General features: G+C 34.0%; 1 protein-coding gene across 3 annotated transcripts in view; it reads right to left on the reverse strand.

Annotated features, from left to right (window-relative positions):
• Window positions 1-267: 267 nt before the first annotated feature.
• Window positions 268-13279, reverse strand: part of LOC125048983 (fibrous sheath CABYR-binding protein) — a 48582-nt gene continuing 35570 nt past the window's right edge. For 2 of the 3 annotated variants that reach the window (XM_047647971.1, XM_047647970.1), the window contains exons 7-12: window positions 9839-9994; window positions 8290-8433; window positions 6234-6299; window positions 5053-5202; window positions 1929-2106; window positions 268-630 (exon numbers count right to left, since the gene is read on the reverse strand). In XM_047647971.1, the coding sequence (XP_047503927.1) occupies window positions 536-630; window positions 1929-2106; window positions 5053-5202; window positions 6234-6299; window positions 8290-8433; window positions 9839-9994 (789 nt within the window). In that variant the 3' untranslated portion in view covers window positions 268-535. The remainder of the gene's footprint in view (window positions 631-1928; window positions 2107-5052; window positions 5203-6233; window positions 6300-8289; window positions 8434-9838; window positions 9995-13279) is intronic. The other variant, XM_047647972.1, reaches the window with a different exon arrangement.

Raw genomic sequence — 13279 nt, forward strand, 5'->3', positions numbered from 1 at the left:
TTAAATACATATTTATTTTAATATGGTTTCTTCTTTTGTGTTCCCATAGGTATTGCGCATTCTATTTAAAACTATCTTTCGGTTTCATGAGCTCTCTGAATCTTATATATATATTTAATACTTAATTGTTCAAACTTGAATAATAAAGAGAACGACTGGCGGGCTTTTCTAGGCAATCTAAGTAATAAACAATGGAAAAGTGCAAGAAATGCGTAATACTTTGTAGAATCAACATAACAATTATGTGGATTAGTAATTAAAACAACATTAAAACTAATTAGAATTTAATTTAAAATCACAAATGTAGGTAATTCAAACATTTTAAACATTGAATCGTATTAATTAAGGCCCATAATACTATAACAATGAAATACAACTATATCTATAAATATTGATTCTAATACTGAAAGAAAATGGTCGGCAGGAACCGATTACAAATTAAAAACCACCGGTATTTTTAACAATTTATTTACAGTTACCGAAACCATTTAACAAAATGTATTTATTGGACGGAATGTTAATTACCGGTTTTAATTTAAGCGCAGCTGCACGCGCAGCGTTTTACGCGTTTTTCGCGGGGCACCAAAGCGTCTACGCTGCGGACAGAGCGGACAGAGCGGGGCTGCATATCTGTAAAAATAAATGTATATTAGTAATTAAAATAATAGACTTGAAGCAGGAGTTTTTGGGATTATCACGTTTAACCAAATACCCTTCAGCTTTATAATATAACTAGTGGACCCCACTGACGTTGTCCTGCATGATATTTCAAGCTATTAGGATATTAAACAAAGTATGAAAGTACCGACTGCAGCGCCATCTGCCAAGCTGATTTGTGAATCTAAACCATTCCCAGATCCCCTTGAACACACACAAAAAATTTCATCAAAATCGGTCCAGTCGTTTGAGAGAAGTTCAGTGACATACACACTCACAGAAGAATTATATATATATATATATATATATATATATATATATATATATATATAGATTATTATATTGTTAATATTACCTTGTGACTTTGAATTTGGCTTTACTTATTAATGTTTAAGGAATAAATGTAGAAAAATATACCTATGCAATAAAAAGAAAGCCTTTTATAAAAATTAAGAATACAACGAAAAATGTTGGTATAAAGTGGTTTTGTTCGAATGTGTCGAGTTTGATAAAATTACATACTAACATGAAGCTTGCCGAACCTTGATTTTAAGTATCTTACAATCTTTAATATAGATCTTAGAATAGTTACTGTGGGTACATAAGACAATAAAAAAAGAGTATAGAAAATTGATCGCCCCTATACGGCACATCAAATAAATAACAATTAAACGCATTATTATAATACAACTTTTCCTGCTATTCATTCACGTTTACTCGAAATCAGACTGATATTAGAAAGTCCATTATTATTTATTAAAAATATATAGCATATTGAATAAATAATATTCCAAGAAATCTGATACTAAAGAATAGATACATTGTCTAATTATTAATTAGTCGATGGTCCTAATTGGATATGTTTCTATGCTATATTGTGTACAAAAATAGGTTTTCATACATATAGTGTATAACTGACTAAAGTCACGTTCTGATGTGTTTTATAAGAAATTTAACTTAGAAGAAGTATTTATTTCTGTTAAGGTGACGTATAAAATGTTTGCCCTGTTTTATAATATCGTTTTGTATACAAAGATTTATAAAAACCATTGCAAAAAGTGACAATAGGTCTCATTTAAATGTCTAATACTGAGTCAAGGACTGCTAAGGTAAGGAAATCCTAGGCTCAGTACTTTAACCATTGTATTATATAAATTACAAAAATAATAGTATAATATTTATTCCTACAAACAAATCAAATGTACAGTAAAAGTGACTCCATATCTATTGAGTAATAGAGAATTCATAGGATAAAAAGACATAGTACATACAATGCGGCCTGCCATCCATGTCCTGTGGCAGAAGCAACGTGCGTGGTGCGCGCGGGGGCTGCGCAGGCGCTTCCTGAGGTTGGTACTGGTCTTCTGACTGCTGCTCTTCATTATGAGACTCTTCAGCTTGAGCAGCGGCCGCCAGAGTGTTCATTATTGTCTTTACCTGAAAGACGCGCTATATAACTAAATATTCCAGAATACTAACTGCATTTTTGAAGAAATTAATCATCGTCAATGTCAAATTCATTACCTAAATACCTATGTTTATAATTAAATGTTTGAAGACAAGAAACTATTAACGAAAGACACTTCTACCTATACCTATTTTAAAGAATGTAGTGATGAGATTTTTTAGGCTGAATTTAGTCTCACGCTCACCGTCAGCGCTCATAGATCAGCGCGTTGTTCGTCAGCGCTGACGCTCAGCGTGGTTCGTTTTAGTATCGTACTGACCGCCTTACTCGACCTGTATCCACTTCGCGATTTGCCATGTCTGTACACGCTGACGACGTCCGTTCGACACTACAACGCTCACTGAAAGCAGAGGCGCTCTAGCGATCGTCAGCGCTGACAGCTACGCGGCGCCGACGCGCGACGCCTACGGCCGCGCAGCCATCGGCGCTGACCACCGTGCGCGCTGATATCTACGCGTCATTCAAAAACGCTTCCTAGAAGTTCATATATCTCGACCATCAGCGCCGACGGTGCGCGTGCGGTCGGCGTGACACTAAATTCAGCCTTAAGGCACAATGCTTCTATAATTGGACGGACTTTATCGCTTATAAGTGACATACTAACATAGAATATAACATAATAATTTAATTGCTTTTAATTATAATTTGAAATTCGCATACTAGTTTTAGCGTTTCTTTTAATTACTTTATAATGTACCTTTATGGCAAATAAAGGATTTTTTAAATTGGTAATTGATATCCAATAAAACTTAAATTATACAGCATATTATATTATATAGATAAGATATTAAAAATTCTTAATAATTGATATTAAACCTTAAGTCAGCGTGGGTGGAAAATGTCCTTTATTATATATATTCCTCATCCTCCTTGCCTAACATTAATAAATTATTAATTCCGTTCCCTAGCGACCTTACTTATAAGAATTGCTTTATCGTAAACAGATCCGATTTATATCGAATTTCTTGCAAAATAATTGTCTATGCTTTCTAGGGCAGCCCTTTATTTGTTCATCATACATCATATTAAGGCACTTAATAGGTAGATTAAAAAACTACATAATCCGCTATTTTTATACCATTAACTTATCATATGATTTTAAGTATGATTTAAATATCAAATTGTAACAGATACATAAACAATTAAATTAATTAATTGTCAGATACAAATAGTGGCGACTTTTAAGGTCTGGGCCTATAATTTCTGTATCAAAATAATTTGGTAATATGCAAATAGTTGATCAGCCTTGTGTGCCTGACACTTTTTGGGTGCCTGACACTTTTTGCGTGCCTGACACTTTTTGGGTGCCTGACACTTTTTGGGTTTACGGCATGCCGGCTTCCTCGCGATGTTTTTCTTCGCCGTATGAGCGAGTGTTAAATGCCACACAGAAAGTTCATTGGTTCACAGCCGGGTTTCAACCTATCACCCCAGGGATGACGGTTGCACGCTGACCACAAGGTCATCACCGCTCAGATAAAAAAGCGGCACGGCTCATCATTTTCTCGAGACAGTTCAGGGTTGTTGTAGATTGTGAAATGAGAAGCCTCAGCAACAAACAGCAGGCATTAACACGTTATTTTTTAAATTTAATGGAATCAGTAGTTTCAAATTTTAGGTTAAGTGTTAAGTATAAGAATAATAACTAGTCAAAGTTTCTTAATTTTGTCACTCAATCACTGACTGACTCATCATCAAAACTCTAAGGCACTTCTAGCGGACATAGAAATTCAAATTTATAGTTCAATTAGTGTTGAGTTTATAAATCAAGGAAAAACGAAACAATCTAATTTAACATAATATGTGTTCCTTGTGAGTTGTGAGATACGTTAAGTTTTCATGCGATAGCCAAGTCAATCAAGATTTTTTAAGATGTTGCTAGGTTATCTTATTATGCAATAACTTAAGACAGAAGGCCCCCTATTTAGGGAGTGAATAAATTAACCGACTTGGTATTTCATAGAAGAACTGAATTGCGAGACTTGATTTTTACAAGTTATACACACAAACACAACTACTGCTGTTATTGGTAAAACAATATTGACAATTTGAATATCTTTGATATGAAGCATTAGGGAACCTCTCAAAATAGTTTGCCGTGGGTTATTTGGTTAAGTAGACAAGACGACATGTCACATAAATTATTTATATTGGCTGGTGATTTCGTTTGCGTTGAAATATATCTTCATATACACGATAGGGTTGTTGAAACTGAATATTAAATGTCCTGTGTAAATAGGTAGTCCGCGGCTTAAGTAAACGAGCAGTGTATCTGTATTGCAGAGTTATGTTTATTTATTTACGTTTTAAGTTGCTAGGCGGCGTCACGTGGTCGTTCGAGGAACGAGAGTATTCAATCACCGTCTTCTTAGCTTAGAGCATTGACAATGTAAAAACACAATGGCTATATACTTTTGGCTGTTTAAATCGGATACCATATCATCTGCAGTACATGTTAATCGCTAGACCAATGAGGCAATAACGGGAATATATACTACAAATACACCTTAGACTTTATGTAAGATTAACAAAATATTGCCTTAAACGTCTATCAAATTTAATGAATTTATTACAATGACAAATAAATGTCTTGCGTCACAGAAGAAACTTCCTATGATAACCCAGTTCATACTACAATTTATTTATAAAAATGCTCCGTATTAAATAATTCCCTCATTATGTTGAAGTGCCTACTTTTTAAAAGCCAATCGCGAAGCCGCCGGAACGAAATTCTTATAAAAATAATTTTAAAAAAATATTCATTATTCCTTTACTTACAGATTTTATTTGTATGGTATACCATTATTAAATAATACGATTATATCGTTCAAGTAATAAGGCATTTGGTTACGATTCTGCGACTGTATTATAGATACTTTATTAGTGATTGATAAAGAAATTTGACGACTATTTATGTCCAGTCTCACCTCCTGCATATCATTGTCGATTTGTTGTTCCCTACGTTGATTATCAATAACGTCCTGCGCCGTGCGATGGATCAATCTCAGGTCGTCCTGTGTGAGGTCGTACGGTAGATTCATTTGTACCGGGCTGCCTTCCATTTGCATTTTCTGTACCTGGTTTTTATATGTAAGATATAAGATTTCTGTCAGGTTTAGTTTGTACAGTTTTTGTTAGTACCATTAACCTAACAAAGGGGATTTGTGCTTTTGAGATATCACGCAATGGTTATAGGAAATATTATAATTAATTGATGTAATAAGGAACATATTTTCCTAGCTGCCTTGCGATTCTGTAACTCACTTTTCGAACTCTCACAGCGGTTTTCACAGCGGCGGTCGCGCTCAAATCAGTCATGAAGAAGTCATTTTACGATTTGGCATTCTGATAATGAGGGAGCTTGAATGCCTGCTTGCATGCTCAGAATGCTAAAAGTGAGTTACAGAATCGCAATGCTGGTATCGAATTTATCCGAAAAATAGCTACTCACTTTTAAAAAAGGCTATATGTTGGAGCTCTACGTTCAAAATAAACAACCAATTATGATAAAGTTTTATAAATAAATTGGAGAAGAACATAGGTCCATCTTATATCCTAATTACTCAAGTTTAAGTTAGGTTAAGCCTCAGGCATCGAATATAAATCGTTTAAATGTGCCAATAACTTAGCTTAAAGTTGTTAGCACTCATTTTATGATCGATTTATTGCTACTATCGTACTCAATTTTCGGTTAAGTAGGTTCGGAAAGCTCCTGCCGAAACTTGCTTTGAAAGTCAATTATAGATATTTTGAGCAAAAATTTCCTTTGTACAAGTATTGTCAAATAATGAAACGTAAAAGATTTGATAAGGGCTTATATTGGTCGATATTTTTATGAATATTTCATCAAAAACAATCCAAACAATAAATTTCTTAGATTTTTGTGAAGCTGAGATAAATTGTGCTTGCTAAAAGTGCATAAAGTCCCGTAACTAACCCAAAATAGGGCAGATAGAACAGGAATATTTCTACAACTGCCTTGCGATTCTGCAACTCACTTTTCTAACTCGCACAGCGGTTTTTAAAGCGAACAGCGAAGAGTGAGTTACAGAATCGCAAGGCTATTCTAATGTTTACAAGGAAATCTCTTATTAAAGGGTTTTCTTACCTCAGGTTGTTCTAATTCTTGTGTAGGTGCAGTTTGTGGGACAAATTGATGAAGAACAGCGGGTTGCTGAAAAATTAGGTAAAATTTTTTAAACTACCTTACTATGAAAATTACATAAAGCATTTGTTCTAATTAAAATAGTTTATATTATGGTTAAACAGAGCTTGTTTATTATGAATTTGAGTACACACTAAGTACTGAAATATTAATCTTGTTATTACAGTAAAGAATTTTATCATTTCATATATTATACAAAATTCTATGAAGGAATATACTGTCTTGTTTTTGTTAATTTGATTTGTAATAACGTAGTCAGAAATATCTTGAACAATTTTGAAAATCGAAACGTGATTAATTACGTCGAAGTTCAGTGCTTAATAATGTTAAAAAGACCTACTAATCTACCTATCATTCCCTTAATTTGATAAAAAATATCGAAGTCGAGTTCTATAATGTTCCAGAATTTTTATGTACTATTTCAGTCAGATTGGATGGATTAAAGACAATACAAGACAAGGTAGAACACATCATTTAATAATCGTTTAACCTGGCGAGCGAAGTGGCAAGAAAACCTTAGCAATTTATAGGTTTATCAAAAATAGGTCAGAAGAGGATGTAAAATCGATAGGCGTGATGTTTGAAGCATTGCTTCACGTTACAGCTCCGCGTCTGCATTGGAATCATTCGAATATTATCGTACTTAACTTTAAAACATCAAGGTAATTTAATTACTTTATAATACTGTAAAATATGTACTACGTACTACTGAGGTGTAAGGCCATACTACTACAAAAGTGGAGAACACAGTTTTATAGGAAACTGGCTTAACTGATTGCTAGAAAATCCTATGTACTAACCCTGCGGTTGTTTTTGATAATATGGAAACATTACTTGAAAAATTGGAGCACTTTGCATTTCTACTTTTTACGGAAACGTAAATTACGCGGCTGGTACCCATCGTAAACAAATGGAAAGAAACATTTTAATTTACTGTATTTTGGAAGTTGATTTGATCCTTACTAATTGACTACTAATCTAATTATCTAATACATGTCGTGTTATTAAATGTGCGTACTATTACTCTCCCATTCTCAATGGATATACATATTAATGTAGCATTTTAATGATGAAAGAATTTTTAAATTTGTTTCTTTTTGAGTTTATTCCTTACACACATACTAATCTTTCCTCTTTATAATATTAGTAAAGATATAGACAGAAACGGCTTCATATGAAGTCCCTTAAGAAGTTATTCCAGTCTGATATTTTAAAATATAACATTTAAGTCCAACGCATTAACCAAAACGAAATATTTATATTTTCGTTGCCTCAATTAAGATACAAAATACGCTTTTAGAATGAAAGTACTAAAGTGGTGGTAATTACTGATGTGGAAGCAGATAATATAACGGGACTAAAGTTTGATTGTCGCTCCATTGTTCCGATATCTGATATGAATTAACGGTTTGTGGTTAGGTCATATATTTTTGCTGTGTAGTTCAAATTCCATTAAGATTTCTAACTGTGAACACGATATTTTTTGGAATACAGTTGATTGAAATTGCGAACGAAATACAAAAAAAATAAAGCGGTCATTTGCAAATAATATTGATTTATGTGATTGTTGATTGATGATGACGACTCATTGGTCTAGTGGTTAGTACTCCTGACTGCGAAGCCACGGGTCCCGGGTTCGATCCCCGGCTGAGACGAACATCGATGTGATGAGCATTTGGTGTTGTGCTTAGGTCTTGGGTGTTTAAATATGTATTTATATGTCTATCTATCTATAATATGTATGTATATCCGTTGCCTAGTACCCATAACACAAGCTTCACCAGCTTAACATGGGACTAGGTCAATTGGTGTGAATTGTCTTTAAAAAAAAATGTTACTTATAGTTTTAACTTAGTCATTAATTTTTTTGATAACTATGTTAACGAAATAAGTTTTTATTACCCCGCGTACTTATATAGTCATACGTTTCACAATCAAGACTGACTTACTTATTATTAAAAAAAATGGATTATATGTAATACTATGACGAGAAACTTACCTCGTCTTGATCTTGTTGCTGGGCCTGTGGGGGTGGGGCGAAGTGTCCCATGGACTCTGGTGGTGGGGCCATGTTCTGGGGGGCAGGGACTGCGATCACACGCATGCCGCGGGGCGCACCCATTTGTTCCTCTGGGTACATACGCTAAAACGATATTGCTATATGAATTTCCTAATACTAGTTACTTATTAATGAATTCAATTCTTTATTATTAATTTCTAAATATTTTTCTTAAAATCTTTATTTATTAACTAGCTGGCCTGGCGAACATCGTACCGCCTAACAGTCGATTCTTTATTTTTTTTAAATACTTATTCTGCTATTCGGGACACCGGTCTAGCTAAGATAAAAAATGAAAGTTGATAATACAACAAATACGTTATGTCAAAAAATAAAAATTTACCTTCCCGGAACCCCTCCACTAACACTTGAACTTTATGGTATGGTATTAAAGTTCAAATTGCCTTTAAATATTATTACGAATATTTTGTATGGGAATATAGAAAAGTGTTGTTTTTAGACTTTTTAACTCATTTTTTTTTAATTTTTCTCCCCGTAAGAACCATCCTCGTACTTCAAGGAATATTATAAAAAAAGAATCAGACAAATCGGTCAAGCCGTTTTCATGTTATGTCGTGACAACGGAAAACTGGTTTTATTTTTATATATATATAGCAGTTATTTAAATTCTTATTTTTCAACTTCAATAAGAGTCCAAGTTTTTGGCATTGTTTGAACACACCCGTACCTCGGTTCATCAAGTAAAACTGTCGGAGATATGGAATGCAAATTAGAAAGTGTTAGCGAATTCACTAGTTTTCAATAATAGTTTCCAAGTACTCGTAGTTCGCTAGTCCCAATGGACATTAGAAGCCGTGCGCGAATTCATTTGGATACGTTATATGGCGGCAGGAAGGTGAACAGCCTTGCGATTCTGTAACTCACTTTTCGAACTCACACAGCGGTTTTCGCAGCGGCAGTCGCGCTCAAATCAGTCGTGAAGCAGTCATTTTACGATTTTGCATACGGATAAACAATAAATTACAAGCTCCCTCCTTATCAGAATGCCAAATCGTAAAAGTAAGTTACAGAATCGCAAGGCGGTTCTTACAACCTAAAGGGAGGATACTCGATCAGTCTAACCACCGACTGGCCGGCCCTGGCTAAGGTCAAGAATTTGCATGTATCTTTAGGAAGAACTTTGTTAGCGCGTTTCAGGGTATAATGACGTAACGTTAAAAAAATCAAGCTCAAATGAGACGTGTAACATTTTATTTCCAAGCTTTGTTTTAGTAGTGACTATTATCGCAGTAAAGAAATCTTCGTCATATTTCACTCAATTATCAATAAAGTTGGTAAATTTACGTTAATCCGTGGGATTCGATTAAAGTAATCAGTCATTATTAGGGAACACAGGTATTTTTTACTTAAAAGGGTTCCCAAATCTTAGACATTGTAATGCATACTTATAATAGATAACAACATTTTTTTCTTTTTTTATTATTATTTTAATCGATTGTGTTATTGTAAAGAATCTTCCTTTAGTTACCTCTTGTTGTTCCTGATTCTGTGGCACTGGTGGTGGTGCGAAGGGGCCCATGTTTGCCGACGGCGGTGGAATATTGGGGATGGGGATCACTCGCTGAATATGGATGCGCATTTCACGGGGTGCGTTCATCTGCTCTTCTGAAGAGTCCCATGGCATCTGAAAAATTTACACTTATTAGTGGATGCTTATTGTTTTGTGACACGGTAATCAATATTCAATTCAATAGCCCTTATTGGAGCATGGGACACACACATTCCATATCATAGGGAGCGTTCAAGTATTACGTAACGCAATTTTTGGAGATTATTGACCCCCCCCCCCCCATGTAACTCGTCGTAACGTTTTTCAGTACCTAAGTACAGTACTGTACCCAAGTATAGGAAAACGTTTCGTGACCACCTAGTGACTCTTTAGTTACCATTATGTGGTGTAAGTCGAAAAAAATATTAACAATAACGCGTAATTTAATCCCCGCCCCGCACCGTAACGTTTTACAAAAGGACCCCCCCCCCCCTCCCAAAATACGTTACGTAATACTTGAACGCTCCCATACTGAATTGGAAGAAATAGTGAATCTATATCTCTAATCAACCTAAACCATGACCCATTAGTTATATCACTTGCGCTGTATAATATACAACAATTAGATAAAACGTCTTGTATCAATTTTAGAACAAAGAACTTTCGTCTATGTGAAAAACTACATAGATGCAAAGAACGAAAAAGGTATTCCTTCCCATCTTTAACCTTTTGTGTATCATTTTTGCTAAGCTTATGAACATTACAAAACATAAAAAACCATTGAGAACCAAACAAATAAAAAAAATATAAAAAAACCATGACCTATTTATGGTCTAGTATTAAAGTTTCACTATTCTTGCCCTTATTAGTGTTGAGGTGAGGGCCAGACAAAATTATGCCTTTAATTTTTGTAATAATTACCTTAACAAGTTAATAATTTGAAGGTAGTAGTTTCTTAATGGAATAGAAGTCGCAATTAATTGAATTAGCGTTTGGAGGAGAGGTAAATAAAAATTATTAGTCTAACTGAGAGTCTTCAATTGAAAAATGCGCTTCCTTATATAGTTGTTAACTAATTAAACGTGTCAGCTGACTTACACCGTTCTTTATCATAAAAATTAATACCATTACAATGAACGTCTGTACGGCCATATATATTCAGTATGTTTAATTATATGCAAATAGGTATTCATCCAGGAACCCGTCGCGATAACAGGAATGATTAGTGTCCACGAGACACTACGAGTTTTACTCTACAAGTTTATGCAAATCCGCATTTAAATACTAAGAGAAAAATAATTTTAAATAAAGAACAAAGGTAAAAATGAATAAAACATGCCCATTGCAAACTGGACATTACGGTAGGCGAATCATGATACGGAATCAATGACCCGCGAGTTAAAAACAAAGCTAACGCGCCAAGTGCTCGATATAGGTTTACTTTTTGTTTACGTTTCAATGACAGGGATACTATTAAAGACCACGCCTATTGTCAACGGCGTCCAATCTGTTCGAAATTTGAAGATCTCTTAATTTAGTATCCCATAATATTTTTAATCTGTTCCAATAGCTTATAGTTTCCAAATAGATGTCTAGGTTTAGGACACGTCTTATTTTAAAACTAAATAGTGCATACCAAAATCTACGTTGTAAACCCATCATTCTGTATTCGGGAGTGATTCAAAATTCGTTTAAAGGAAAAGTTGTAAGTACGGCACTATAACATTATTATTATTATCATGTCTAAACCGTTATCCTGTAGCCCAATAAGATATGAGTGACCAATCAAGTTTATTAATATTCAAGCAACAAGTGTTTGATTAATGCGGAACTGTTTAATAAAATCACGGAAGAGATGTCTCTGTATTGTCCATGTAACCTTACGTTGTTGGTTAGGCATCAGTTATCGCCAATAAATCTACAGCACAGCGCCGTGTAGTTTGGCAGTAGCAGCATGAATTAAAACCTCTAAATGAATTGTTTCCCATTACTATAATACTGTATTGTTCATCAAAGTTCAAGTACAGAAATATATTTAAATACAAAGCACATCAATTTGTATTTATTCAAGACGAGTAATAAGGTTGATATTTGAAATATGATCGTCATTTGTCAGCGTGTGATTAGAAAGCGAGACGCGCGCATAGGCCGCTTGTTAATGAAATTGAATATTTATATTTTCCCAAGAGATAGCTCTGATTAAACAATTATTTAACCATTCCAAGCAGCAGCTGGATTTAGTCAAGTTTTACAACGTAATTAATAACTTTATAATGTTTCCGTGTTTCCGAAATAGTTGCATCCGTTAGTATAACAAAGACCGCATTGATAAATCTACTTTTAAAATCCGGTGTAGATAAAACACCGTCGCTATATCGAAAGTATGAACAAGGCATATCCGTTCAATATCGCGTCTCATTTACATGTTATATTCATTTAATGTCGCCCAAGGTAATAAATTCAACGTTAATGGGCTATCTACTTTCGTAGATTTCTTTCACTTTATATACGCTTCAATATTTAATATCGAATATTCCGCTTTTCACTTTCTCGTAAATTTTTGTCCATCTACGCTTTTCTGACGCTATTTACGTAATCGTCGATATTTAATCTATATATTGTATAAAAATGAAACCGTTGTCACGACATAACATGAAAACGGCTTGACCGATTTGTCTGATTCTTTTTTTATAATATTCCTTGAAGAACGAGGATGGTTCTTACGGAGAGAAAAATTAGAAGAAATTGAGTGAAAAAGTCTAAAAACAACACTTTTCTATATTCCCATACAAAATATTCGAAATAATATTTAAAGGCAATTTGAACTTTAATACCATATCATAAAGTTCAAGTGTTAGTGGAGGGGTTCCGGGAAGGTAAATTTTTATTTATTGACATAAGTAATAAAAAAGTATTTGTTGTATTATCAACTTTCTTTTTTTTATCTTACTAGCTAGACCGGTGTCTAGGTGAATAGCAGAATAAGTATTTAAAAAAAACAAAGAATCGACTGTTAGGCGGTACGATGTTCGCCAGGCCAGCTAGTGCTTTATAAAAGATGTTTACTTCCTGTATGTTATCTATGTTCATTTTGAGGGTGACCTCGCATTTTCAGTTCCGTAATATGTGGATTGACTTCAGGCGGTGATAACAAAGGTGTACGCTAAGTGAATATTAATTTTGATCTTTATTTAGGAAGCACATAATCTTTCATATCAGATATTAGACGTATTTCTGAAACTACGTTAAATGCATTTATACATTAGAATCCTTGAATAAATCGTGTACAAACTTCTGAGCCATCAATGAGCAATTTAAAATGGTCATGCACAAAGTATATTAAAGTAATGCCTTCAACTGCATGATAAATTGTCGAATTTATATATATTTTTATACAAAGGTAATATTTTTAAAAATGCC

Source organism: Pieris napi, chromosome 4 (genome assembly GCF_905475465.1).
Source record: "Pieris napi chromosome 4, ilPieNapi1.2, whole genome shotgun sequence".
In the NCBI taxonomy this organism is placed as follows: domain Eukaryota; kingdom Metazoa; phylum Arthropoda; class Insecta; order Lepidoptera; family Pieridae; genus Pieris; species Pieris napi.